The sequence below is a fragment of the Perissodus microlepis genome, chromosome 15, assembly GCF_051167445.1.
Source record: "Perissodus microlepis isolate ML-2025 ecotype Zambia chromosome 15, ASM5116744v1, whole genome shotgun sequence".
Taxonomy (NCBI): Eukaryota; Metazoa; Chordata; class Actinopteri; order Cichliformes; family Cichlidae; genus Perissodus; species Perissodus microlepis.
In genome coordinates this window covers 24,238,220-24,265,007 of record NC_140475.1, presented here as the reverse complement: position 1 = coordinate 24,265,007, position 26,788 = coordinate 24,238,220, and the positions used below count along the sequence as shown (strand labels likewise).

The window sequence follows — 26,788 nt, the reverse complement described above, 5'->3', positions numbered from 1 at the left end:
CACGTGTTGACTGTTTTTTAATTGGTCGACATGGTACATTTTTCCACCGATAGGAAAGAGGTGGCTTTTTTCTTTCTTTACTGTTTTCGCGCTGTCCTTACAAAACGCTTAAAACACACACACACAAACGTGATGACAGTATTTAGAACAAAGCATGGCTTATATATATTATCATAACTCTGGATTTACTGGCCTGTAATTAAAATTTAAAAACTTTGAAGTCAGAATTTTCAATGTGGGCTGAAATATAAACTCAGCGTGGCTGCAGCTTGTTGCTATGTCAGCTTACATCAGTCATGTGATTTGGAGGTGCAGCGTGTTCGTGACCACAGAGGGTTAATAACACTCACCTTCCTTCCATTTCCAGAGTGTAACACCCACCCACCTGTGTAAAAAGCGAAATTCCCATGGTGTTGTTCAGAATGTGCTCTGGCACAATCATAAGCATCGCTTGCTACTGAAAACAAGAAAAAGCTGGTCCTGCTATGGGCTGAACCATATGTTAATGGTGGAGGGGGGTAACACTATGCAATATTTTCAGTTTTAGCATTTATATTCACTGTTGACTGTAACTACGCTCAAACTGTTAATGCTATCTTATTTTAATAAACAACACTGTCATATGCAAAACTGGGGTGGCACTTGGGGTGGCAAGGGATCATTTTAGGGTGGCACTTGCCACCGCATGCCACCCTTCTAGATCCGCCCCTGCTGTAGATACCCAAACAGTTTTGAATATCCAATTTAAATCACATCAGAAATGAGAATGTCCTGTCCCCCTGAGCATTAAATTATCGCACAATAAACTTGTTATGAAAAGCCTGATCTCAGATTATTTACTAGTTAAAAAACAGAAACTCGCTTTCTAATGATCAACCCCCAGCATTTCTAATTCTCACTGTAAACTTATCAAAACAAACCGCCTTACCGGAAGTGGCGTTGCTTGGGTCAAGGGTTGCCATGTCTGCTGAAGAAGTCACGGTTTCATACAGTTACAGTAAAATGCTTTACTCAAGAAAGATAATCAAATCATTTTTTTTATTCAGCTAATATACAGATTAAAGCACGTGACCCAAAGTAATTCACAGCTCGATGTTTAGCTGATTTATAAGCAATACTGGGAGTCCAGTGTTTCAATAGAAAATAAATATACAATAATTTTGTTTCTTGGCCTATAACTGATTTAATCAGTATATTCTATTATTATTATTATCTAATTTTGACATTTAAACTCCGTGCAGCTCAAAAAAATACGATAAGTAATGCTAATATCAAAAATAAAATTCCGACTGTCCTAAAATCAAAGTAACTAGATGAATCTGATATTTCTTTATTGTTTACACTTTAAAGGACACTTCTTTGTACACACGTAAATAAAATAAATAGTAATCCCTGTTTACTGACGTATCAAGTGGAAAAATCCCACCCTCAGCTTCAGCTGACTGTGCTTGAAACGTGTTTATCTGCTGGTCATGCGCCCATCAGAGAGCCTTTACAGAGGCGGGTACCGATGATTTTTACGTTTTTTCGTAGACCTGGCAACCCGCGGTGGGATTACAACTCTTTCCATCTGTTGAGGAAGTGTGTTAGACGTCGGAAATTATTCTGAAACCACGAAGTGAAAACTTTGTAAAGTGAAGAAAGTGGGTTTTGTTCGGGAGCAGAGTGCGCAGCAGCCTCGGCTCGTGCCACGGAGCCTGTTTTTTGTGACTGTTAGAGTCACGGCTCTGACGCTAAGCGCTACGTTCAGGCTAATGCCCGCGACACCCGGAGGGTCAGCCGTGTACTGTCAGGCTGTGCGGGAGAAAGTCCGGATCAGGCCCGAGCCGTGCCCGGCTGTTTCTGGTCATGTCCGAGATGGCGGGAATCCTAACGTGTGTGAAGGACGTGAAGCGGCGGCTGAAAGTGCACGTCCTGCGGGAAGCCGGCCGTCAGTATCCGCTCACCTGCTTCGTCCTGGTGTCTATGCTCGCGCTAACGGTGCTGCTCAACAGGTGAGCTCACATGACCCCTTTCACCTGGAAGATTCACCGACGTGCAAAGTGTCAGGCGGTCCGTGTGCAGCACTGTGACCTGCACCTGGTCAGTCAGTAGACCAAGGAGCAGGCGCAGGGCAGAACCTGCCTGAGAATATTTAGTTTTTAAGCTTTGTTCTCTGTCAGAGCACCTCCCCGACATATATCTGTACAACAGAAGTCACAGAACAAACAAAGAAGTGGCAAAGGCAAATTCGGCATACTTTATTTGTTTTAAATGTTAACACTTGACAATTTCTCAAACACCACAGGTGGCAGTTTATTAGGCAGGTCTTTCCTGTGTATCTGGCCTTTTTTGGTTATGGGTTTCCTCCAAAGAAAAATCACATTTAATTTGCTTAAGTTTTGTTAAAAATGACCAAAAAGTAAAATGGGAAGTGCACAGGCATCGGCAAAGCCAGGTAACATATACTCTTTGCCTAAACTAAATGCAGTCCAGTCATGCTTAGGTGTGCAGCGTCCCCCTAAAAGGTCCACTGTAAACTAGGAAAACCCCTGTTGGGTACAAATCTTCTTTAGAGGTCGTCACAGTGGACCATCTGCCTCCATCTCACCCTATCCCAGCATCCTCCTCTGTCAACCCTCTGCCTGTACTCCTTCATTACATCCATGAATCTCCTCTGAGGTCTTGCTCTTTTCCTCCTGCCTGGCAGCTCTGAGGTGTCCCTCTGATCGACTCATTTCTATTCTTTCCAATTCCATCCTGGTCACTCCCATAGAAAATGTTAACATCTTCAACTCTCCCACTTTCAGCTTGAACTCCTGTCTTTTTATTCTTGGACTCTACTGAAATAGTTTTGCATGAGTCTGTCTTATACTGGGCCTTAATGCAGCCCCTCGGTTCAAGGTGTATCTAAAACAAACTGTTTAAGCTCCACCTTTAAGCCAGCTTTGTTCTGATTGGCTGTCCCCTCATAAACAGAAGGTTTGAACAGCAGATGGGTGGAGCTATTCTGCCTCAGATGTTTGTTCTAAATTACATGGATATTTACAAGGAAATGGGAAGCATGAGTTTGCTCTGTCACACATAAATTATGCAAAATAAAAGCTAGAACCAGTTTCTACTTTTGTTCCTTTACCATGTTTTTGTTTTTCAGATTTTTAAGCTGAAACTATCAAAAACCTCACTTTTTCTTTACTTGCCTGAAATAGAATATATGACCCAGTGTCTGTGGAAATCACGTCCATTGCTGCAGTTCACAGGGAGTGAACACTAGGTGATGCCCTAGTTCATCTCCTCATTCACATGGAGCGTCTGTGTAATGCTCTCCCTGCAGGTATATTCACATCCTGATGGTGTTCTGGTCGCTCCTGGCTGGTTTCGCCACTTTCTACTGCTCCCTCAGACCAGAGACTCTCCTTCCCAGCGTCCTGTTCACCGCGAAGCCCAGGAGCAGAGTGAGGCACACACCTTTACCTGAGAGACTCTGACTGAATGATGATTTCTGCACACAGACAGGTTCTCTGTGATGAAGTGTACATCTTTACTGACTGATGTTTCTCTTCCTTTGCACAGCAACGGGAGCAGGAACTGTTTCCTCTGGGTCACAGCTGTGCCGTGTGCGGGAAGGTCAAATGCAAGCGTCACCGGTACGTTCACCTGACCTCTTGCCCCACGTGTTCAGACTAGAAAACGTTTAACAGATGATGTTAGTCTGAAAGATTAGCAGTACTGTCGGCTGATTGGTTAACAGCAGAAAAGATCTGGTCTTAATCAAGGAAACGCACTTCACGATCAGATAATCAAACTTTATTTGTGGATTTTTTTGAGAGCTTCACAGAGATGGCTGAGCTCTGAGATGTTTCAAAGTAAATCAAACTGCAGAGAAGAGATAATAGTTCTCAACTATTGTTATTGTTATTTTTAAAAATCTGGCAACATCTTTAAATGCATTCGCAACATGAAAACCTCCACTTGTAAATTCCTGTGTGGGGCTTGACACTGACTGGTTAAACTGAGAAGATAACCACCATTTTTCAAACCTCAGAATAAGCCAGATGATAACTGTACCTCAATTCCTCTGCAATTTATTTATGTACCAATTTAACTAAATACATTTGATTAGATATTAACATACAGTTTGTGCTGCCTGTCTGGGCTCTACGTGGATATTTTCACCTTTCTGCACTCCTTCCTGGCTGAAGAATTGTAAGTTATTACTAGTGTTATAGAGTGCTGGCCGTGACTGCACTCAGAGCAGTGAAAGCACAGCCACTGACACCTTGTCACGCACGCTGGTCTCTTATCAGTTTACTGCGGTCAGATTTTTCCACAATGCATGTGCAAACCGCCAGAAACAAGCTTCTGGCCTCTCCGCTTGCCCAGCTCCAGTGATTGTTGATGGGAGTTGGACACGCCCTTTAAACAAAGTCTATGCGATTTTTAAGAAGCTTTCAACAACAGTTGCTGACTGCCGCCACAAGATGGCAGTGATGTAAAGCCTGGATGCATTTGTTAATCAACAGGTGAGGAGTTTTATGACAGCGCTGTCTGAGATGAAAGGAGAGAGATCGCTTTACTTTGGTACATTTTAACTTATGCCTATTTTTAGATCTGACAAGGCAGCCACTGCATGCCTTGCTTGTCCTGACAGATTCAGTAAAAGGACTAGATGTTACAATCCCTGATAGTGCATAGCTTCAAATGGACAAAGTACTGTGGCCCTGAGAGGCCAAACGGAATGCAACTTAAGAAAACACCAGCAATAAGAAAAATGCTGCAAAAGCACACAAAACACAACAGAAATAGAAAAAACAAAACAAAAATGGGAAAAAACACAAGGGAAGTGTTTCTGGGGAGACAATAACCCGACGGACCAGTTGCAGGAACCCAAAATATGGTAGGTGTGTTTTATAATGATTCATATAATAATGATGATGGATTTTTAGGCTAATAGTTAGGCTAACACACTTACCTCTCATCTTTTCTCCTCACAAAATCGATAGATCCTCCACTTCTTTTAAGTGTCTCCCAGCGCAATTCTTAGCACATTTTGGTTCCTGCAACTGGTCCGTCAGGTTATTGTCTCCCCCGAAATCCCTTGTGCTTTTGGAAATCAGTTTTTTCCTATTTATGTTTTCTTTATTCCTATTTCCGTAAGAAAGTCTTGAGGGATGGCTGTTATGAGGAAAGGCACCAGAAAGTTAACCAGCGGGACACATCGTTCAACTTCACAGGGTGTTTCGCTCTTTTATCCCAAGCTGATCTACCTTTTTTTTCCTTCCTTGGTTAGGTTTAGGGATTAAGAGATCTGATCGAGATGATCATATTAAAATTTGGGACACATCGTCAGTAGTGGACCTTGGATTCATCGGGTGTTTTGGCCATTATCACTAGACACCCTCATCTAAGAAGACCCTGCCAGGGTTGATCAGGCCCCGGGGTGTGTCACTGGTTTATGTTAAATTGTTATTTCTCTTCTACTTTCTTCTGTCTAGTTTTCTACAATTTATTTTCTTCTTACAATTCAATGCAACTGAGAAGTAATATTTACCTCCTTAATATTTATGGAGCCTGACTTCTTCAAAGGAATAGAAAAGGTGATAGAGAGAATTTAGACAAAAGAGACAAGATAGGAGAGAGCAGAGAGGAGGGCCAGAAGGAGGCACCTGATCTGGCATCCCACACCTCCCCCACCGGATCAACTCCAAAGATCAGAACAATCCCCACAACTGAGCAAAGATTCGTGCAGCTCCATCAGTCTTTTTGTAAAAATCCTGCAAACAGACGAAACAATCAATCATAAACCTGACTGACTTTCTTTCATTAACCGCAGGCCGACACTGCTCCTAGAAAACTATCAGCCATGGTTGGACCTGAAGGTTCATTCAAAGGTGGACGCCTCAGTAGCAGAGGTACCTCAGCTCAACAGCTGGACATGTGCTTAAGTGAAACATCCAGATGTGATTATGTGGTCCTCTCTGACCTCTCTACTGCCCCCCCCTCGCAGGTGTTCGAGTTAGTCCTTGAGAACTTCGTGTACCCCTGGTACAGGTAGGAGGACAGCTCAAAGCATTTTTTTACCCACTTTTTTACTACTCTGTACTGGTAAAGACGTTTGTTTTTTTAAACTGCCGCCTCTGGTTTCAGAGACATCACAGATGACGAGGCGTGTTTGGATGAACTGAGGATGACTTTTCGCTTCTTCGCGTCGGTGCTTGTCCGCCGAGCTCAGAAGGTGATGTTCTGTCTCACAAAACAAACTGTGAGGATTACAGATTTGCTCCACTGAAAATGAGATCAGCAGCTGGTTTAGAGTGAAATCCAGTTTATAAATAGTATGAAATAATATTTAAAAAAACCTTCAATGTGTTTCCAAAGCCACAAGTTTTTATGACATTGTTTATGTGGTTGATTTTTAGAAATAAACAGAAGTATAACCGCTGTAATTCCTCGGGCCTTAAACTAATCAGATTTGTTTTAATTACTTATCCAATTACAGGTAACGTGTGAAGTTTATTTGATTATAGCCGAGCTGAAAGACAGGAAAAAAATAATATATATTGTAAAATTTTACATAATAATAATGATAATAAAGATAATAATTAATACTATATTTAGTAACAAAGCTTGTTTGGCTCTATTTTGTTGGAAGTGTCAGTGAACTCTCCTGGAGCGACTGTCAGTTTTCTGTTTGCTGCAGTAAAATTAAATCAACTGGATTACTCAGATTTCCGTTCAGAAACATGTTCCAAATCTCAAACGGATCGCATGCAGTGCTGTTTATAATGATTGCCACCCGCCGTGTCTGGTGCCTATTTTTGATGATTTTTGTGTTAATCGTTACTTTTTGTGTGTTTCTCACTGTTGGCAGATTGATATCCCTGCTGTGTTTGCAGACAAAGTGATGAAAGCTGCGATGAAGCACATTGAAATTATTGCAAAAGCCCACCAAAGAGGTATGCACGTGTCCGCTCGTGCTTCATTTCTAATATGCGTGTTATATTCAGTCATCTGTGGGAAGCTTGCTGGCTGTGGTTGTGTGGCGTGGGGTTCACTCGGTGCAGGGTTGCACCCTAATATTTATGTCTGTTTGTAGTGAAGACTGTAGACGGCCTGCAGCAGGCGGCTCTGGACGAATACGGCGCCGACCTCCACGTCGCTCTGCACAGCCGGAGAGACGAGCTGCTGTATCTGAGGAAGCTCACGGAGATGCTGTTTCCCTATGTCATGCCTCCCAAAGCCACAGACTGCAGGTACAGAGACGACCGAATGAAGTGTTTTTCTGCATCTGAGACTTTTTGATATTTTCACACCTTCATCGTTCCTCCGTACAGAGACGATTTCTGTTCTTTCTCTTAGATTTCCATTGTAGCTCTCAAACTCTGAACAGGAGATTTTCAGTCCAGTTTCCAGCCATCCATCTATTTCTTCCACTTATCTGAAGTTGGTTTGCAGCTGGTTTCTTCTCAGATACCTTCAAATGTTCTAATCTGTCCATCAAGTTCCAAGTCGGTTGGATCTAAAAAACCATAAACCTTCTCTCTTGCCTCTTTAGGTGTTCTTGTACGACTTTAATGCATCGCGGGAGTCTCAGGCAGAGTTTCTGATAAATTTCTGAGCTTTGGTTTTTGCTTCATGTGGTGCAGGTCTCTGGCTCTGCTGCTGCGGGAGGTGATGGCTGGATCCGTCATCCTACCAACCATGGACTTCATGGCCGACCCTGTAAGTAGCCACATGATCGCGTTGGTCTGTATCTTTGGTGCATCAGAGTTTGATTAAAAAAAACAAACAAATATGTGTACGTAAAATCCCCAAATCAGTTCAGTGTTTTGAACTGTTGAACTGCATTTTCTCAATCACATAAAAATATATAAATTAAAGCAAAATTAATCAAGATTATCTGTTAAAGTGGTGAAATTATAAATGTTTTATACATATGAATCCTAATGTGATGATGAAACGCTGTGACAGTATAAAACTTTTTTTACATCATGTCCTGTTTCTCCTTTTCAGGATACAGTGAACCTCATGGTGCTTCTATTTGTTGATGATACTCCAGTAAGTGAACCGCCTTCCTTTTATCTGTGCCCCACAAAATTTAAAGGTCAAGTGTGGAGAAGTGGAGGAGAGCTGACATTGCTATGACAGACCGTGTCACAGTGTAGATTCAGGAGGCTCATTTTAATCCAGTTATCTCCAGCTGAATTAAAACCAAAAACCTTTCACTTCAGCCTGTCAGCTCCTTTATAAGCTCCGCGTTGAACTGGCTGAGGGTGACTTCGGGGTCTGATGAGGTTTACCGTTATGAACAAAGCTCTAAACATCAGACCTGAGTCCAGCCAGTAGGTGATCTAAATCCTGCACAGTGGACCTATAACATACAGTGTGTCCAGCATGGAAAACAAACACATTAAAGATGAAGAGTCTTTTTTTTTTTTTTTTACTCGTTTATACTCAAATCAATTCATTTAATTGTAATCAAGTGTTCTGAATTAATGGCCTCTTTGAATCTGTCCTGTCCAGCCGGAGCCAGCCACAGAGCCTCCGTCTCCACTGGTTCCATTTTTACAGAAATACGAAGAAACGCATCAAATCAGAATCCAGAAGCCGTCTGTAAGTACCTCAGAGTGCGACAGGGCAGGAGAAAAGCTTTTCCTCCAGACTGCTGTGACTTCAACAGCTCAAACTAAGAATGAAGGTCTGATCACACTTCTCCTGATAGAGCTGGGAATTGTTTCTATTTAAAGCAATTTAAGTCAACTTAAACAGCGCTTTCCCAACTTCATAAATGTAATAAATAAATTCAAGTGTATATACATTTACTGAACTGGTGTTTCTAATAACAATAATAATAAACCTTATATGGTAAATAGCCACAACGTTGATCCCTAAAACATGATCCCCTTTTGTTCTTAGCCTGATTAATAATCGATGCTCTGATTTGAGGGTCTGGAGGCTGGTGTAAGGTGTTATTTATAAGTTGTATAAACATGTAGTGATTTATAAAAAAATAAAAATTTTATGATCAGTTTCCACACAGTGTGAATGTGGCGCAGATTTATTTTTGAAGCTTGTCTGACCCTCCCTGTGTGGTGTGACAGGTGCTGAAGCTGGAGCTGAAAGAGATCAGGGAGCAGCAGGATCTCCTCTTTCGTTTCATGAACTTCCTGAAGCAGGAAGGAGCCGTGCATGTGCTGCAGTTCTGCCTCGCCGTGGGTAGGAGTCCATACATTTGATCTCCTCAGACAGCTCATCCTGTAAACAGTTTTGCTCCACTTACATGCAGCAAGCGTGAAATTTTTTTTTATCATTATTATGAGTTCTTAGACATGCAGTGAGGTCCCTGTTGGAGCCTGTTATATAAATGTGTCGGACTGACTGTATAAAACTTTTTTTTCCCCAGAGGAGCTTAACGATAAGATCCTTCGTCCGGAGCTGAGCGACTCTGAGCTGCTGCATTTGCACGGCGAGGTGGTGCACATGTACGAGACGTACTGCCTCGAGGAGAGCATCGACAAGATCAGCTTCGACCCGTTCATCGTAGAAGAGATAAGGAACGGTGAGAGTTGCTGTTTGCATGATCGTTACCTCGCCTTTAGGCTTTAACACCTGTCACCTGACCTGAAGCTAAATGTGAAAGCTCAGAGATGAGCTGTGTTGTATGATGCTCGGTAACTGCAAGCGGCAGATTGTGAACGATTTCATTCACATTTCTGAAAATTAAATTGTGAATTTTCTTATGAAATATTCTTCAAATTCCATCAAATTTCTTGATACAGAGTGTTTTGGAAGCGTTTAATGTCCAATTCTACACAAGCTTTTTTAAATTCAGTGATTACCTGTAACAAACTGTCACTGATTTGACCTAAAAAAAAAAAAAAGAAAAGGTCACCAAAAACTACTAAATTATTGCAAATTCACTGCGTTGGCCAGTTTACATAGCATTGTTGTTTCTTGGTTAAATAAGCGTGGTCCAAAAGTGGTCCAATGAGCACTATTACAGGTCTAAACACCAGCCAGTCGGTGCCATATGTGGGGCCATCACATTTATCACCATTATTATTATAAGTCAGGTGACTGAGTGATTTTCCCGGCAGCAGCAGGGCGAAGATGGAAAGTTTTGTTTGCGTCGTGGCTCCATTTTCATCCAAATGGTGTTTGATATTGAACATCGTGAGACCCCCTGAACTTGCGCTGGTGAAGATGGTGCTTCATTTCACAGCTTATGGATCCACAGCTGGTGTTTGCATCAGTTTAAACTGAAATATTTTAATATTAATATTTTGTTTCGAACATTAGCTCTGATTATTGACCGTATACACTGCTGGCCATGCAAACTCTTCTGGCACTCAGTTTCTGGGAGTGTAAGCTCATTGCATCAGCTGTGTGCACTGACTGTGTTTTCATGCGCATTCTCCCCTGTTAGCCTGTGGGGATGTCTCAAGTTTCAAGTTTTATTGTCACGTACAGATAAACAGTGTAGCCACATTTATCATAATGAAATTCTTTGGCTCGTGCTCCTCAGCTTTACATGAGCATGTAGAGAGTGTGCAGTTATATTAAGAAGAAAATAACAGAATTTAGCAGAATAATAATAATAATAATAATAACAATAATAACAAAAAAGGAAAAAAAGAAGAGGAAAAAAAGTATTAAATATGAGAGAATTGAAGACTAGTTGGTATTTACAAGTCTGTGCAAGAGTACACAATGACGGCTGAAGTGTTGGTATATATTTAGTTAAATCCTGTGTTTACTGAAGCAGCTGCTGAATTTACTGAGTTGGACACTTTAAATATTTCTGTTTATCTTCTGTGTTTTGCACACGTTCTGGTTATTCTTACAAAGGAAAAAAAAATCTGTTTGTGCTTCGTGCGCATAAAGATTTTGGAACCTTGTACGTATGGACGCTGTTGGAAAACAGCCGCTCAGGTTTAATCTGATCCAAAATTCAGTTTATAGAAACTGTGAAACATGACTGTTACGATGGTGTTTGATGTGCCCGTGTTACCTATGTATAGCATGTTCTCTAAGCTCTGTAACTCAGTAAGCGGAAGCACGCAGTGACATCAGCTCGTGTTCTCTGTCAGTCGCCAAAGGTCCGTACACTGAGGTGGTGAAGCTGCAGCAGATGCGCTGCCTGTTTGAGGCGTACGAGCATGTCCTGTCTCTACTGGAAAGAGTCTTCACGCCCATATTCTGTCACAGCGATGAGGTAAGACCTCTGCAACCAGACTGCCCCACACAAACGCAGCACATCAAAGCACAACATCACAAGGTCACCAGTTTGTGCTTCAGCTGCTAGCTGCCTTGTTTGTTCCACTTTGTCATAGATGCACGGGTTAACCTGAGCCAAAAGCCCAGCCTGCTCCATACGCTCAGCTTAAGAGCCGATATCCCTAATATGGTTGATCTTACGTTTGTGAGGGGCAGCCAATCAGGAGAATCAGCTCAAACACAGGGACCTAAAAAGTTTTTTATCATATTAACTAAGGCTCTGCATCCAAGGTCCAGTATGTGACACATAAAGATTATTCTGAACTGTGAATCATGCAAAGTTAGTCTAGAGTCCAAGAATAGAATTCTAGAGCCGGAAGTGAGTTTAATTTCTTATTCATTAACAGTGTTGAGGTAATGGCTATATATACACGAAGCTGTAAGTTATATAAATGAAGGGAAACTTGATCTGACTTCTATTTGTTACATTTTTTTACAGGATTATTTACTGATTCTTTTTCACAAATTTGTCCAAAAATGTACCAGATTTAAATTTGACTGCTCTTCTCTTTTTCTCTGAAATATTTCGTACATTATCAGGACTTTCAGAATCTCATATTAGTCACTACTTATGTACCTTTTTCTCTTCTCCGTGCAGTACTTCAGACACCTGCTGAAGGGGGTGGAGTCTCCAGCGAGGAACTCGAAAGTCAGCAGGTTTGTGATTTGCACTAAACTTCACGTGTTTATTTTGATAGGTGTTTAAAATTTTTAAAAAAAGTAACAATGAAAGGGGAGGGGGGGGGAGCATTTATTCTGAAAACACAAATTTGTCAACGCGTGCATAAACACAAACACGTCGGAGTAATTTGGTTTGTTCCTCCTCATGTTGAGCATTGTGTTCGCAGTGACCACCGTAAACCTTTCACTGTGAGGCAGCACACAATCAGAGCAGCTCGCTGTGCTCATGTTTATTTCTCTGAGGTTGTTTTTTGTCCAAACGCCCATCTTTAGATGTGCTTCTTATTCCAGAAGCTTCAGCTGGGACGAGACCAGGTAAGCACTCGAGCAGCATGTTGCTCGTCTGCACTGAAACTCTGCCTGCAAACAGCACACGGTACGATGCATGCGGATAGAGCACTGCTGACCGCAGATTTGTTTACATGATGCTCGCTCAGCGATTTTAACCTCCTGCTTGAGAAGATGGAATAAAGATGCTGGAGAGTCATTAGAATTTCTCCTTGTGGTCGGATGAGCAGCACTGAGTCTTTGCATTGCATTTGCATTTTTGCCTGACACTGATTTTTCGTTTTTAGTCACTGTTCTTGATTCAGGACTCAGCAGTCGTGCGTTTAGTGCTAGAAAGGCAAACAGATTTTCCCCAGATGTCCTGCAAAATACAAAATGCTTGAGGAAGAAGTACAGACATGCTGATGCTGGCTGTCCTTTCTTAGTTCATGCCTGCTGCATGACTTGTGCACCACACAACACGTTTCCAAAGAATTTAGGGCAAAGAACTGTCAATAATAATAATAATAATAATGATAATGATAATATAATGATGAAAAAAGAATGCACTCCTCTGCAAGTCATTTCAAACCTGTGTTACATAAAAATGATACAAACCCAAAATCTAATGACATATCTTTTAAAAAAATGCTGGCACAGGCTGGAAAAATCGTGTAATGGTTAAAAGAAGAAATTAATTACTAAGATGATCGTGTATGAAGACACTTTAGAGAAGTAAAGGAGAGCGAGACCGCGGGAAGTTTATGATGATTTAAGTTTGAGTCCAGATATGAAAACATCTGGAGTGCTATGAAAGCAAACTGAGCTGTTGAGTCTAAAGAGTGTTTATCAAGTTTCCAAGAGCAGACCGAGTGCTGTTAACGGAACGGTGATGCAGCAAAGTGCTCTTTTGTACTTAACTTCATACGAGTTTGACATGATTTGCAGATCATTGTATTCTGATTACATTTTACTTACACGTCCTAGCACACAGAGAAATCCTTCATGTGAATTTGTCCTGCAGTAAATGGAGTCCAGAGAAACGAGATGAAATATTCTGTTATCTTTAGAAACACGTCCAAAAGAGGGGAGTCGTTCGGTATCAGAGGAATTGGCAGTAAAATCAAAGGCGTGTTTAAGAGCACGACCATGGAGGGCGCCTTACTGCCGCCCAGCGCCATGAATGACGTCGATGACGATATGGTGAGTGCTGCGGCGTTTAAATATAGATCGATGGTTTTTCCACATCGGTGCTCGATGTCTTAGTTGTGAGTCTCCTCTGTCCGTCCTGAAGGTGGAGGAGGCCACAGTTGTGATGGAAGACGACTCCCCCGACGAGCCGGCCATCCCACCTGAACCTCAGAGGAACCTTCTGGCCTGGAGCATCACCATCCCCTACATCGACTTCTACGACGACGACATCAAGAAGGAGCGGATCCTAGTCTTCTCCATCCACGTCGAGCGCAACGACAAGAAGAACGGTGAGCGAGTGGAGAGGAAGAACAAACCTTGGCCAGGTTCTTCCTGCACAGACGAACCTGAAGATGTTTGTAGGAAAATAACCTTTAATGAGGTTTTATTTGCTCAGAGCAGACATTTGTTTGTTATACAGGGAGTGCAGAATTATTAGGCAAATGAGTATTTTGTCCACATCATCCTCTTCATGCATGTTGTCTTACTCCAAGCTGTATAGGCTCGAAAGCCTACTACCAATTAAGCATATTAGGTGATGTGCATCTCTGTAATGAGAAGGGGTGTGGCCTAATGACATCAACACCCTATATCAGGTGTGCATAATTATTAGGCAACGTCCTTTCCTTTGGCAAAATGGGTCAAAAGAAGGACTTGACAGGCTCAGAAAAGTCAAAAATAGTGAGATATCTTGCAGAGGGATGCAGCAGTCTCAAAATTGCAAAGCTTCTGAAGCGTGATCATCGGACAATCAAGCGTTTCATTCAAAATAGTCAACAGGGTCGCAAGAAGCGTGTGGAAAAACCAAGGCGCAAAATAACTGCCCATGAACTGAGAAAAGTCAAGCGTGCAGCTGCCAAGATGCCACTTGCCACCAGTTTGGCCATATTTCAGAGCTGCAACATCACTGGAGTGCCCAAAAGCACAAGGTGTGCAATACTCAGAGACATGGCCAAGGTAAGAAAGGCTGAAAGATGACCACCACTGAACAAGACACACAAGCTGAAACGTCAAGACTGGGCCAAGAAATATCTCAAGACTGATTTTTCTAAGGTTTTATGGACTGATGAAATGAGAGTGAGTCTTGATGGGCCAGATGGATGGGCCCGTGGCTGGATTGGTAAAGGGCAGAGAGCTCCAGTCCGACTCAGACGCCAGCAAGGTGGAGGTGGAGTACTGGTTTGGGCTGGTATCATCAAAGATGAGCTTGTGGGGCCTTTTCGGGTTGAGGATGGAGTCAAGCTCAACTCCCAGTCCTACTGCCAGTTTCTGGAAGACACCTTCTTCAAGCAGTGGTACAGGAAGAAGTCTGCATCCTTCAAGAAAAACATGATTTTCATGCAGGACAATGCTCCATCACACGCGTCCAAGTACTCCACAGCGTGGCTAGCAAGAAAGGGTATAAAAGAAGAAAAACTAATGACATGGCCTCCTTGTTCACCTGATCTGAACCCCATTGAGAACCTGTGGTCCATCATCAAATGTGAGATTTACAAGGAGGGAAAACAGTACACCTCTCTGAACAGTGTCTGGGAGGCTGTGGTTGCTGCTGCACGCAATGTTGATGGTGAACAGATCAAAACACTGACAGAATCCATGGATGGCAGGCTTTTGAGTGTCCTTGCAAAGAAAGGTGGCTATATTGGTCGCTGATTTGTTTTTGTTTTGTTTTTGAATGTCAGAAATGTATATTTGTGAATGTGGACATGTTATATTGGTGTCACTGGTAAAAATAAATAATTGAAATGGGTATATATTTGTTTTTTGTTAAGTTGCCTAATAATTATGCACAGTAATAGTCACCTGCACACACAGATATCCCCCTAAAATAGCTAAAACTAAAAACAAACTAAAAACTACTTCCAAAAACATTCAGCTTTGATATTAATGAGTTTTTTGGGTTCATTGAGAACATGGTTGTTGTTCAATAATAAAATTATTCCTCAAAAATACAACTTGCCTAATAATTCTGCACTCCCTGTATAATCAGAAATCGTCCTGTGAGGTAGCCCAGACTCAGTGACTCATCAGTCAGATGATGTAATGGCTTTTGCTCTCGTCTACTTTAGCTGATCACGAAGCAGACAAGTGGTTGGTGCAAAGGAAGTACATGGAGTTCTACGTCCTGGAGTCAAAACTCACCGAATTCCACGGTAATACAGTGTTTACAAAACCATAGACTGTATATAAGAGATGGACTCTGCTGAAAAAGGGCTGAAAGGTAAAAGTGGAAAGTGAAGTATGCATTCTTTGTAATGGCCAACAGATGGAGACTCTGTGGTGGCTCTTGCATCTGGTTTTAATGTTAAAGGATTCCACAAACCACAGGCTGGCTATGTCCTTTCTTCGTATACAGTCTATGTACCTACCTCACTTTATCAAATGACCGTGTTATATTTCAGCTGTTGGTATTTTACCCCTTTTTCCCCCGCTTGACTTTGTTCTCAGGCCCATTTGAAGATGCACAGCTTCCATCCAAAAGAATCATCGGACCAAAGAACTACGAGTTCCTCCAATCTAAAAGGGAAGAATTTGAGAAATATTTGCAGGTATTAGAAGTCTGAAGTTTGAGGAGCATTAAAGAAGCTAATGAAGCACGGCTGCTGTAGACTCTTTATTCCATATGCAGGTTCTGTTAGTCTATAAAGCATCTCGCCCCCAGAAAAACAAACCTAAGAGAAGCAGTAAAGTTATCAGTTAGTCTATGCACCACTGCTTGGCCTGATGACTTGGAGCGCTTGTTGTATTTTTCTGTAAGTCTTTATTTGAGAGGTGAGCATCAGTCTGACTCTTGGCTCTTTGTGTTTGTGCGCAGGCTCTCCTGCAGCATCCGGAGCTCAGCAACAGCCAGCTGCTGTTCGACTTCCTGTCTCCTCTTGTGGAGCATCAGTTCCTGGACAGGATGTTGCCCGATGTCAACCTGGGTACGTAACCAATGCATCACACATGCCCTCTGTTTTTTTTGTTTTTTTTTATGTGACTATTTCAGAGTAGCTGCGCTAATAAAGGGTGCTGTTAGCTCACCTGTAGCCGGTGGAGACCTGGTCCATGTGTCACTACACTGATCTCGCCACAGCTGCAGAGCAGAACGACAACTGTCAGAAACTGTAATCTGAGAATGGTAGCTAACTTCTGCTCCATTATTTAATGTTGCAAAGCAGCATGATTATGAAGTCGAAATGAAGACTTTGTGCTGCATGTCTTGCACACGTGCAGTCTAAGAGAGTTCATCTTTTCCCACTAAAGAAATAAGACACTGTTGGTTATTCTGGTTAAAATTCAAACTGTGGATGGATGGCTCAACGCCATGACTGAAGTCATCTCTTGCATGCAGTAACAAAGCACTCCACCTTGAAAGCTGGCAGTAGCTGCTGGTTTTCTTGTAAATGACAAAAAAAAAAGTGGTTTAATCAGCTTGTACTCACTGACTTTTACTCACAGTGAACATGCCTGACCTTTTTCTACTTCGTGTGATTAATAATCAGGCAGTGATGCCATCATGTCTGTCTTTACTCAACATTTTCTTTTGCAAATTAAAATCTCTCATTATTACTTTTTTCTTTTAAAATAATTTTATTGTGAAACATTTGTATAAAACTCAAACTGACTTAAGTGATGATATAAGTAAATAGCATTGGTGTCAGTGGCTGTGACGACCTTCCTAAAATTTCCACATTTTATGTTCATGCTTTAATATTAATTGAATTTGTGCAGTTAATGTTACTATGGGAGTAAATATCATAATTTTTCATTCAGCGCTCGCTGCCGCCATCTTTCTCTGTGTTCGGTTTGTGACTCAAGTGTTTTTTTTCTACAGGAAAAATCTTCAAGTCTGTTCCTGGAAAGCTGATAAAGGAGGTGAGTATCTCTTCCTGAGCCGGGGATCTTCTCTGTTTTTCTTTTGGCTTTGCGAAGGCATTATCTCAGTTAACGAAGCAAACGTCTCCCGTTGTCTGGAGTGATTTTAGAAGCGTGTGAAAGTGCAGCTTCTCTGTGTCCCACCTTTAAAAGCCACGTCTTATTGATAAGCTGATATTTCCCTCTGCAGACCCAGAATTTCACTGTGAGCCAAAACCAGAAAGCAAAATTACTCACGATTCGTTTTGTGTAACCTCTAGAGTCGCAGGCAGTCACAAGCATTGGGAATATACACACAGATATACAGAAACAGCCGGAAACATGCCAAACTCCACAAACAGAGTCTGTGATTAATGACATCTGGTGTCATGCAGCTGACCCGACCTCTAGGACAAATTCACAGGGTCTCGAAGAAAAACGATGTCTAAAAAATACATCTAATCGTTTCCTGTTACTGATGTTGTTGCCCTGGTTTTTTCATTTAAGGTGGAATTTACTCACAGAGTAGAGCTTTCTTGTACATTCAAGGACAGAGATGTATTTTGGTTATGGTTGTCTTGGTTGGCAGTGTATACAGCTGTAAGCTTAAAAAGTCTGACCTGGGGGCAGTGCTTTAACTTTTTCTTTTTTCTGTGACCCACAAATTTTGCTGTGTCCCACCATACATGAATAATAAATGAATAAGTAATAAATCTCGAGCAAATGAGTGGGAAATATCTTCAAGTAAAACAACTGTTTCAGTTAAAAACAAACAAACAAACGATTTTGTGTTGACAAAATCGTGAGAAGAATTTCAGGAACCAATACGACAAACATCCTATTCATCAGTGCTCCTGCACTGACGGCCAGAGGGCAACAAGTCAAAGTCATTGTGAAGTGGATGCTTAAAACAATTAACAATAGAATGAACCTTCCTCAGCACATGCTTGTTATAAACGGCCAAAACTCCGTCTTGCCAACTCCCTGAGAATTTGCTGGCAGTTTTCACCAAAAGTCCCAACTGATTCTTGTTCTTCAGAGTCATGTTACCAAACCAGGCAGTAATACAGAAAGAAATAACAGGTTCAATAAAACTCCTGTAAAATAAGGACAACATTTCAGATAAAAGATCTAATTTTCCGTAAAAAGAACAGTGTTTGGTGAACTTTTTTGGTAGTGGCATCAGCATGAGGTCCAAAACACAGTTTACGGTCAAGAACAATCCCTAAATACTTGTAAACACTACACAATCTCAATATCAGCAGCTTTAATGATAGTAGGTGATAAGCTATAATAGAGTTTCTGCAGATATGTCGCACATGTTGTGAAACTCGCTGACGTGTGTTTTGCAGAGAGGACAGAACCTGGAGCGGTTCCTTCAGTCCTTCATCAACTCGTGCGAGTCTCCCAAACCCAAACCGAGCCGGCCCGAGCTGACCATCATCAGCCCCACAGCGGGGAACAAGAAGGTAATAAACATCTGTCCTATAAATGCATATGGAAGCTTTAACGCCATGTCTGAGCCTCAGTCATATCCTGGCATTTAGTCATGAATACTTTTAGAAGCCCAGTTCAAAGAAAAGAAGATATAATCAGTCAATTCAGTTTTATGTATACAGCACCAAATCACAACAACAGTCACCTCAAGGTGTTATTGTAAGGTAGACCCTACAATAGTACATATGGAGAAAATCCCAACAATCATAGGACCCCCCATGAGCAAGGACTTTGGCGACAGGTTTCATTAACAGGAAGAAACCTCCAGCAGAACCAGGCTCAGGGAGGGGCGGCCACTTGCCGCAACCGGTGAAAAGGAAAGTTTAATCCTAAACTCAAAAGTACAGATTGTGTCTCCTGAATCCAAGATGGGAGCCTGAAAACTGAAGGTTCTGTGTCCCATTCTACTTTGAAGTATATGCTCTATGAAAGTAACACGGTACTGTGGGGTCATTAGGATAAGATGGGGCCTGATTGTTCAAGACTTTGTCTCCTGTGTGTTATGAACTAAAGATCCTCTGCAGGTACTCGTCTGTAGCTTAGCCTTGTTTTTTCAGTATTTCTTCATGTTTTAAATTACGTCGAGCATTTAATCGTTACGAGGTAACGGTATGTGCTCGTTGTCCTGCAGCTCGTTAGCAACCTGTTCAAGAACAACGGCAACCTGTCGGAGAGGAAGCACAACCCCAACTTCTTCGCAGAGACGTTCACTGTGGACGGCATGTACGACTACATGATGTATGTCGGTGAGTGAGCCCGAGGAGCCGTTAGCAGCCTCTAAAGGCAAGATCACAGCTTTACAGGAAGTCTGTACAGCCTCTGTCACAGTGTCCGTGTAAGTAATCGAAGTCAGAAACACGACGATGATGGGACCAAATCGCACACATGTGGAAATGCTGGAAGCTGGAATTTCCTGCAGTCAGAACATTTGAGGGAAAAATTACTGCAGGAAAGCATCCAATGATTTCCTACGTTTCACTCCACCTGCAGCAGATACTGTGGCCTTTAATGGTAACATAATGCACGTTGTACTGATAATCAAAGCAGGGATGAAGACAGTTGCATTAATCACAGACCCACAGTTTAGTTTAGAAAGCAGCCATCGTGCTAACGTGTCCCACCGAAGCTCTTTCTACTTTCGTTTCTTTAAGCAGAGATTTTGCTTTCAACGCGCAGACCTGTTATGATTAGAAGACTTTAGATTGGTCACCTAAAGCCTCTGAGATGTTTCGATCTGTGTTTCTTGAACTGATTCGGGCCTGACTGTCTGTATCCGTCTTGGTGTTTGAACTCGCAGGCCGGGTGGTGTTTCGCATGCCGGACTGGCTGCATCACATTCTGTCTGCTGGGAGGATCTTGTTGAAGAGCACATTCGAAGCCTACATGGATCAGTACATGCAGTTGAAACTGGAGCAGATCCTTCAGGAGCACCGCGTGGTCTCCCTCATCACCCAGCTCCGAGGTAGGACGCCACCCGCACCGATAAAGTCTTTTCTTATTTCCGACCTCAGTATCGCTGCTTTTAAGATGATTTGCAAGGTGTTCGGATTGTTTATGACACCAAAAGAAGCGTCAGTATGTGGAAAGGTCTTTACTTGCTTTTTAAATGTTACACAAAAAAAGCCTCACGACTCAACCTGAGCATCATTTTAAGCTCCTGCATCACCACGATAGCTGTTCCTTGATCTGAGCTGGTAGGAGTTAAACTTATCGAGCTCAGGATTTGAGTCAACAGTGAGTGAACAGGAAAGAAAAGAGAGAGTCTGAGTATTTTATTAACATTCAAATCATAAAAATGCAGATCTGAATCCTGTCAGCAATATAAACCTGCAGTTAGTACATCAAAGGTTTTTTTTTATTCCAGAATGATTCCTTTTATCCTTCCTCATCCTGCGAAGGGCTCAAAAGGCTAATCAGAGAGAAGGTTGTAATTGCGCATAAATCTCAAAAGCTGCATCTGATTTAGGTTTGGCAGATCTCTCATCTCCTCAGGTGTGCCCAGACAGCTTCCAGCGTGCTGCCATCATTACATTCCTGCCAGGAAGTTTTTCAGATTCCTTGAATTTCTGGGAATTGTCAATTCCTCACCAGACCCACTACCTCTAGGCAGTACGTTCGGTTGATGCCACTGAACTTCTTAACAAATCTTCAGCTGAGGTGAAATCGGAGCACTCGGCACGCGATGTGTAAATGTGTTGATGCAGAGAACGAAGCACCTTTTAACTGGACAAAAAAACTTGTTTTTGAAGATGATTCATCTTGTGTGACCCTACAGAAAATCTCTGCTTCTATGCAGATGTTTCAGTTTCCAAAAACAAAGGAGGAAACATTAACTCTGTGATTTGTTCCTGTTCATTTCTGCAGACGCCGTCTTCTGTGAAAGCAGCGAGGAACGAACAGCAGAGGCCAAACAAGCCAGAGCCAAGCAGACGTTTGAGGAGATGATGAAGTACCTGCCAGGTCGGGTTTCAGTTCAGTCACAGTAATCATTAATAATCAATAATCATCTCCTGGTATGTTTCACGTTGAAGTATTCAGTGAGGCTGTCTCGGCAGACCAGGCCACGCCGGTTTATGACGTCACATCCTGAACTTCCAGCTTCAAAACTCTGACCCGAAGCTGTGCTGAAAGTTTATCTGCTCACTCGGAGACATTATAATTAATAATGGCTGTGCATATCAGCACAACATCGCAGTATACCCTATCATATCAGAACATCAATAAAGATAATAAAGTATGCTACTGTATGCGTGTTAAAATCCGACTCTTCTGAAGTGCCAGTGAACATCTCACAGCCTGTTTTAAACACGTCACAAATCTGATTTAAAGGGGGATAATAACATTTAGTTAGCTGTGAGCGTGCAGGCAGTTTCTTTTGATCTGTGACTTTAAAAGTAAAAGTGGAAATGAAACCACAAGACCTTTGAGGTGTTCTCACTTCCCAGTTTGCCGGTCATACTGGATCTAAAGTCCCAGTTTAAACACTGGCATTGTCCGAGATGCTTTTCCTTTTGTCATTCACGGTACGGAAGTGATCCATCTGCTTTTAAAGACACAGAGGTTTTCTTACAGCTGGATTCCTGCACAGAACGTAGCTGCTTTAACTACAACCTGGAAACGAGAGCGCCACTTTATCTCCTTCCTGTTATCGATTTGAGTATTTTGTTTCTTACATTTAAAGTTCTGGACTGCAGTTCCAGGTTGCTCTGCTGAGACAAGAGTTTCCAGTGTAATAATATGAATAACTTGTATTAGCCTAGCACTTCATAAAACACACAGTCACAAAGGGCTTGGCAGTTCGAAGAGCGTCTCTGCCGACTGTCCTCCAACTCGTCTACTCTGATCTTATAGACGAACAGTCCTGGTCTTTGCTGTGTGTTTTTAACAGGTTTCGGGTCAAACTCAATAAATCTGCATGCTTCACATACCCATGGCTTAATAAAGCTGGACGATGTGCTTCGATTTCAGACTTTGTGGTGAAGTGCATCGGCGAGGAGTCGAAGTATGAAGGTATCCAGCTGCTGTTTGACAGTTTTCAGCAGCCGTTGCTCAACAAGCAGGTAAACAGTCGTTCTCCTAATCCAGGGGTCAGCTCAGCATTTACAAGAGCTTCCTGTATGTTCAGGCAGGTTCAACGGTGATGTGTAATGTAATGTTAGGGTGCATTTTTCTATTAGCATCAGGGTGGGTCCAAATGTGAGGCCTATTTTTCTGATATTTTTGAGCTCTGGTGACTTTTATAGGTACAGGAGATGTCCATGTGACATTTTCAGGCCTGAAAGACACATTTAAGCTTAATTTAAAAGCAGGTTTAAAGTCAAAGTCTGGTTTGCTGAGACACCACACGTGCCACAGTTGATGGTGGTCATTATGTGGTTGCCGTCTATGTCGATGGTACTAGGGATGGGTACCGATATCCGGTTCTGACATAAACGGCAGTAACCAGACTGAATAGCAGCGCACATTTTGGTGCTTTTTTTTCTCCCTGAGATGTCATATATTTGGATTCTAGCCAATCATTTACCTTTCCAAGGATAGTAGGCGGGCCCAGGTACGTACGTTCTTTTAGAGCAGAGCTACAGATTAAAAATGCCCAAGGCAAAGCGGTCAAAAGTCTGGCTGTACTTCACAGCAAAAGATGCAAACTCAGCAGCCTGCAACAAGTGCTTTAAGGTGATACTGTGCAAAGGAGGTAACACCTCGAATCTGATGAAACACCTGGCAACGCATAGCGTTTTTTTAAAAGCCGAGCACATCTACTGCGTGTATGGTAAATCTTCATTAGCGAGTTAGCACGGATCGCCCCGTGCGTGGGACTGAACGGTGCTTATCATTTTGCAGAAAAAAAGAGACTGCTAAAAATATAAACATAAGAGGTTTTTGGACAAATTTTGTGTTCTCCATTCTTTAAGCACCGTTTCAAAAGTACCGATTTGGCACCGGTATCGGATAAAACTTAAACGATACCCATCCCTATGCATGACGCCTTGCACTAAGCGCTTTCACTTTGTAGAAAAGTGCAGAAATTGTTTGATAGCTTGATTACTCTGATGCAAGCAGACCTTCATCCTATCAGAGAAGAATTTAAAGACACTAACTAACAGGAAGTGTTTAAAACCACTGTGTTAGAAAATATACTTTGTGTCGCTGGCTCTTATACTCAGAAATGTTGGCAAGCTCCACATTTGGACCCACTCAAGTAACTTAGAGGGGCTGTAACTATGAAAATATTCATAGTACGAAGGTAAAATCTTACATGGATTAATTCAACATGTCATTGTTACTGTAAATCAGCTGGTTCTAAAGGAGTGGGGTGGGAAGTTTATTCAGATTGACTTGATTTTATACAAAGCTGCAAAAAACAGAATCACTGCAGACCTGCAGCCTGTGTAGGCTGTGCTCACAGCTGTCCTGATTTACATGTTTACTGGTCCCAGCTTTTTCACTTACATGTGAATGTTTCCCTTAATTCCCTGTCAGTCCACAAAAGTTTTTAAGTTCCTGTGAGCGGTCCTGAATCTGAGCTTCAGTTAATCACACTTTTCTTCCAGTGTAAATGCTGTAAACGTGTTAAACGACCACTGCAGCAATGCAAAGTTCTGTGCATTCATGTTGGATTTTTCTATATCTGTTAAACAGATGAGTTCTTCTACATGTTTGCTTGCGAGCTCTGCTGCATTGTGTAGTTGGTTTGCACATGAGTGCAAACACATGCACACACAGTAAAAACAGAAAACACGAGGTTATTGACGCCAGGTGCCTTTTTTTCACTGGAAGTGTTCTTTTATAAAGCGCACGCACACACACACACACACACACACACACACACACACGCCAGTACTTGCTTAATGCCACACTCTGAGGATGCAAGCCGATGACTTTCAGTTGAGCCTTTCCTGTTTTCAGCTTGTCACTGTGCAGCTCTTCCCTCTCACATTGTACTTAAACACCTCTAAAATATATCTCAGGGATCCTCTCAGGCTGAGTTTACATTAAACTGAGTCATCACTGGTTTATGACTCAGGGATAATTTGCTGCTCTTGCCAATGGTGATGTTTGAGTGAGCAGAAAGACTAAAACGCATGTTTTCTGAACTATAAGATAAATTAATATCTGAAATCAGGAGTGTTTGGATGTTAACTTTCAGTACTGACATACTTCCTGTATGTTTTCACTGTCTTACTGGCACAATGAACAGTCAGAGGAGATTAACGTTTCCCCTCTGACTCTAACTGGCCTGATCATTTCTCTTCCTCAGATGACGTACGTCCTGCTGGACATCGCCGTGCTGGAGCTTTTTCCTGAACTCAGCAAGGTAAACAGCTGACAGTGGGGGATGTAAAGAAATAAAACAGGATGAGCTGGAAGTTAAGATAAGATGCCATTCTCAGAATATATCAGGCAGGAAAAGACCTGTTCAGGAGTTCACTGTATGTGCACGTGTGCATTTCCAAACATGAGTTTTTTTCCTGGTCAAAACAGATGTTTTACTGCACATTTAAGGGCACGTGGTCTGCAAAAGCAAAAAGGTCTGTTTCACCTTCACCAACAGACATCTGTGCATCTTGAAAATACAGTTTTAACAGCAGATCCTCATTATGCAATCTTTAACTGCATTTTTTTTATCCTGTCATCCACATAGTGATGGAAATACATTTGAAGGCATTTAATGGATACTTAGGGAATGCTGGACTTATTTTGTGTGTTAGTGAGCAGATTTGTTGCTTAGACAGGAAATAAACTGTTGTAAGCAGCTCAGATTGAGTCTGTTAACCATTAGTGCTGCTGGCTACAGCTGTGGAGGCTCCTGTTGGCATCTACACTAAGTGCTTAGTGCTCATTTAGCAGTTTATGATGCTTGAATCAATATCTAATTAACGATGATGAACGACTGAGTGGATTTGTTCTGATGAATCCATGTCGTGATAGTCAAACTGAGGCTGCAGATTTCTGCAGGTGAGTGTGAATAAGCAGAGGAAACCTACAGATAGCAAAGCTATGCATTAAACTGAATTTTAATTTGACTTATCGTTATTAAAACAAGATGATTGAGATAAAAGGATTGAGTAGTGACCAAAGGAACCAGGATGTTGCAGATACATGTGGAGGAAACTGGTATAAACTGTTGTCCGCTTCCATAGAAATCTGACCACAACAAAGAGCGAGGATGCAGGAGGGAAAAAATGCCCAACATGTTGTTTCAGTCGGCTGACACTGGGACACAAACACATAGCAATTAGCACATAATGCACCATCGTGAGCATCAGTAGCGCCAAGGATCTCTCTACTTATGTAGGCGATGTCGTGCCTTTAGAAAGATTTCCTGCAGGAGATCAGATCAGGCATTAGAGAGAGGGTAAGGAGTTCAATCATTTGAGAGTGGTTTGGGCATCTGACAAGGATGCCTCTGGGGGTTTCCTAGATGAGGTTTTCCAGGCAGATCCCATCAGGACACGCTGGAGAGATTATATCTCTTGGGCTGTCCTGGGAACGCCTTAGTGTTTCCCCAAATAAACTGGAGGAGGTGGCCGGGGACAGGGAGATCTGGGCTTCTCTGCTTAGGCTGCCCGGACCTGGATAAATCAAAGAAAATTAATGGATGATTTATTGTGTCACGATCAGGCTTTATTTTGTTTTTCATCCCCCAAACATTGATTTTTGTTGCTTCTAAAATCAGCTTCTCATAACTGTTCATTTACTCTAAAGCCAGACTAATTTCACATTGTGAGCAGAGAAACGCATCTCCTTTCACTGCAGCTGTGACGGGGAACCAGGTGATAAGGGATTCAGGCTGGTTTCAACTGAAGCAGCTCTTCAGTTAATGCTACGTTTAGTTCAGCATCTTTCCTCCATGTCCCAAGCAAGTGAAACGAAAAACGAAATGCTTCCATCAGCCCTGATTTTTGTTGTTGTTGTTGTTCTTCCTTCTTTGTTGTAAAGCGTCTTTAAAGCTAGTAACATAGGCAGAGTTAGTTCAGCTGGATTCAGATGCAGCGGAGAGCCTGGAACTTTCTCTCTGTGAGAAACGACAGCTCACATGCAGGGCGCAGGCGTGGATGGCGTCTGTGGAGCCTCATACTCGTCTGACAGTGACAATAAAGCAGAAACGCCCACACCTCCCTCTCCCCAGCTACCTCCTCCAAATCTCCTCAAGCCAGTAAATTTCATCATCATGTGAGGGTCCAAGTGGACATCCACACGCCAGCTAGTTTTCTGTGAGCACATGACACAATTGTGCTTTCATGCTTTCCACAATAACACACTTCTTAGTCATGGCAACCTCGGTCCTAACCCTGAATGCTGTGATAGTTTAGGGTGATATTTTAGATTGTCACAGTGCGGGTGGGCCTCGTTCTCTCAAACACTCGAATGTGACCTCACAGGTGTTTCCTGTTTCCTCCTCAGCAGGGGGCGAAGGAGGCGTTCATCGTGTGACCCGGACGAGGAACCGAACTCCATGCTGGAATGTGCAATACTGTCAGAATATTTCCAAAGGCTCTGAGACCATCTCTGCATTCCGATGTACATTAATGCACTAATAAAGAGATATTTATTGATA

The 26,788-nt window shown here is 42.2% G+C and overlaps 1 protein-coding gene across 4 annotated transcripts; it reads left to right on the top strand.

Annotated features, from left to right (window-relative positions):
* The first annotated feature begins 1,491 nt into the window (after positions 1 to 1,491).
* LOC146372222 (sorting nexin-14-like) lies at positions 1,492 to 26,788 on the top strand. Of its 4 annotated transcripts, none has more exons than XM_084952515.1 (29): positions 1,492 to 1,994; positions 3,314 to 3,434; positions 3,553 to 3,626; positions 5,813 to 5,891; positions 5,987 to 6,030; positions 6,127 to 6,214; positions 6,851 to 6,935; positions 7,076 to 7,232; positions 7,626 to 7,701; positions 7,993 to 8,037; positions 8,503 to 8,592; positions 9,081 to 9,195; positions 9,383 to 9,538; positions 11,070 to 11,194; positions 11,855 to 11,913; positions 12,211 to 12,252; positions 13,275 to 13,407; positions 13,499 to 13,685; positions 15,465 to 15,548; positions 15,844 to 15,944; positions 16,211 to 16,319; positions 17,213 to 17,253; positions 18,585 to 18,701; positions 19,361 to 19,475; positions 20,027 to 20,191; positions 21,094 to 21,189; positions 22,198 to 22,289; positions 24,488 to 24,544; positions 26,638 to 26,788. In XM_084952515.1, the coding sequence occupies exons 1-29, from the start codon at positions 1,849 to 1,851 to the stop codon at positions 26,662 to 26,664; spliced, it is 2,826 nt and encodes a 941-aa protein (XP_084808641.1). In that variant the 5' UTR covers positions 1,492 to 1,848; the 3' UTR covers positions 26,665 to 26,788. The 4 variants fall into 4 exon arrangements, with proteins under 4 accessions (XP_084808641.1, XP_084808640.1, XP_084808642.1 ...); XM_084952514.1 differs by having other exon boundaries at positions 26,635 to 26,788; XM_084952516.1 differs by having other exon boundaries at positions 1,493 to 1,994; positions 12,229 to 12,252; positions 26,635 to 26,788.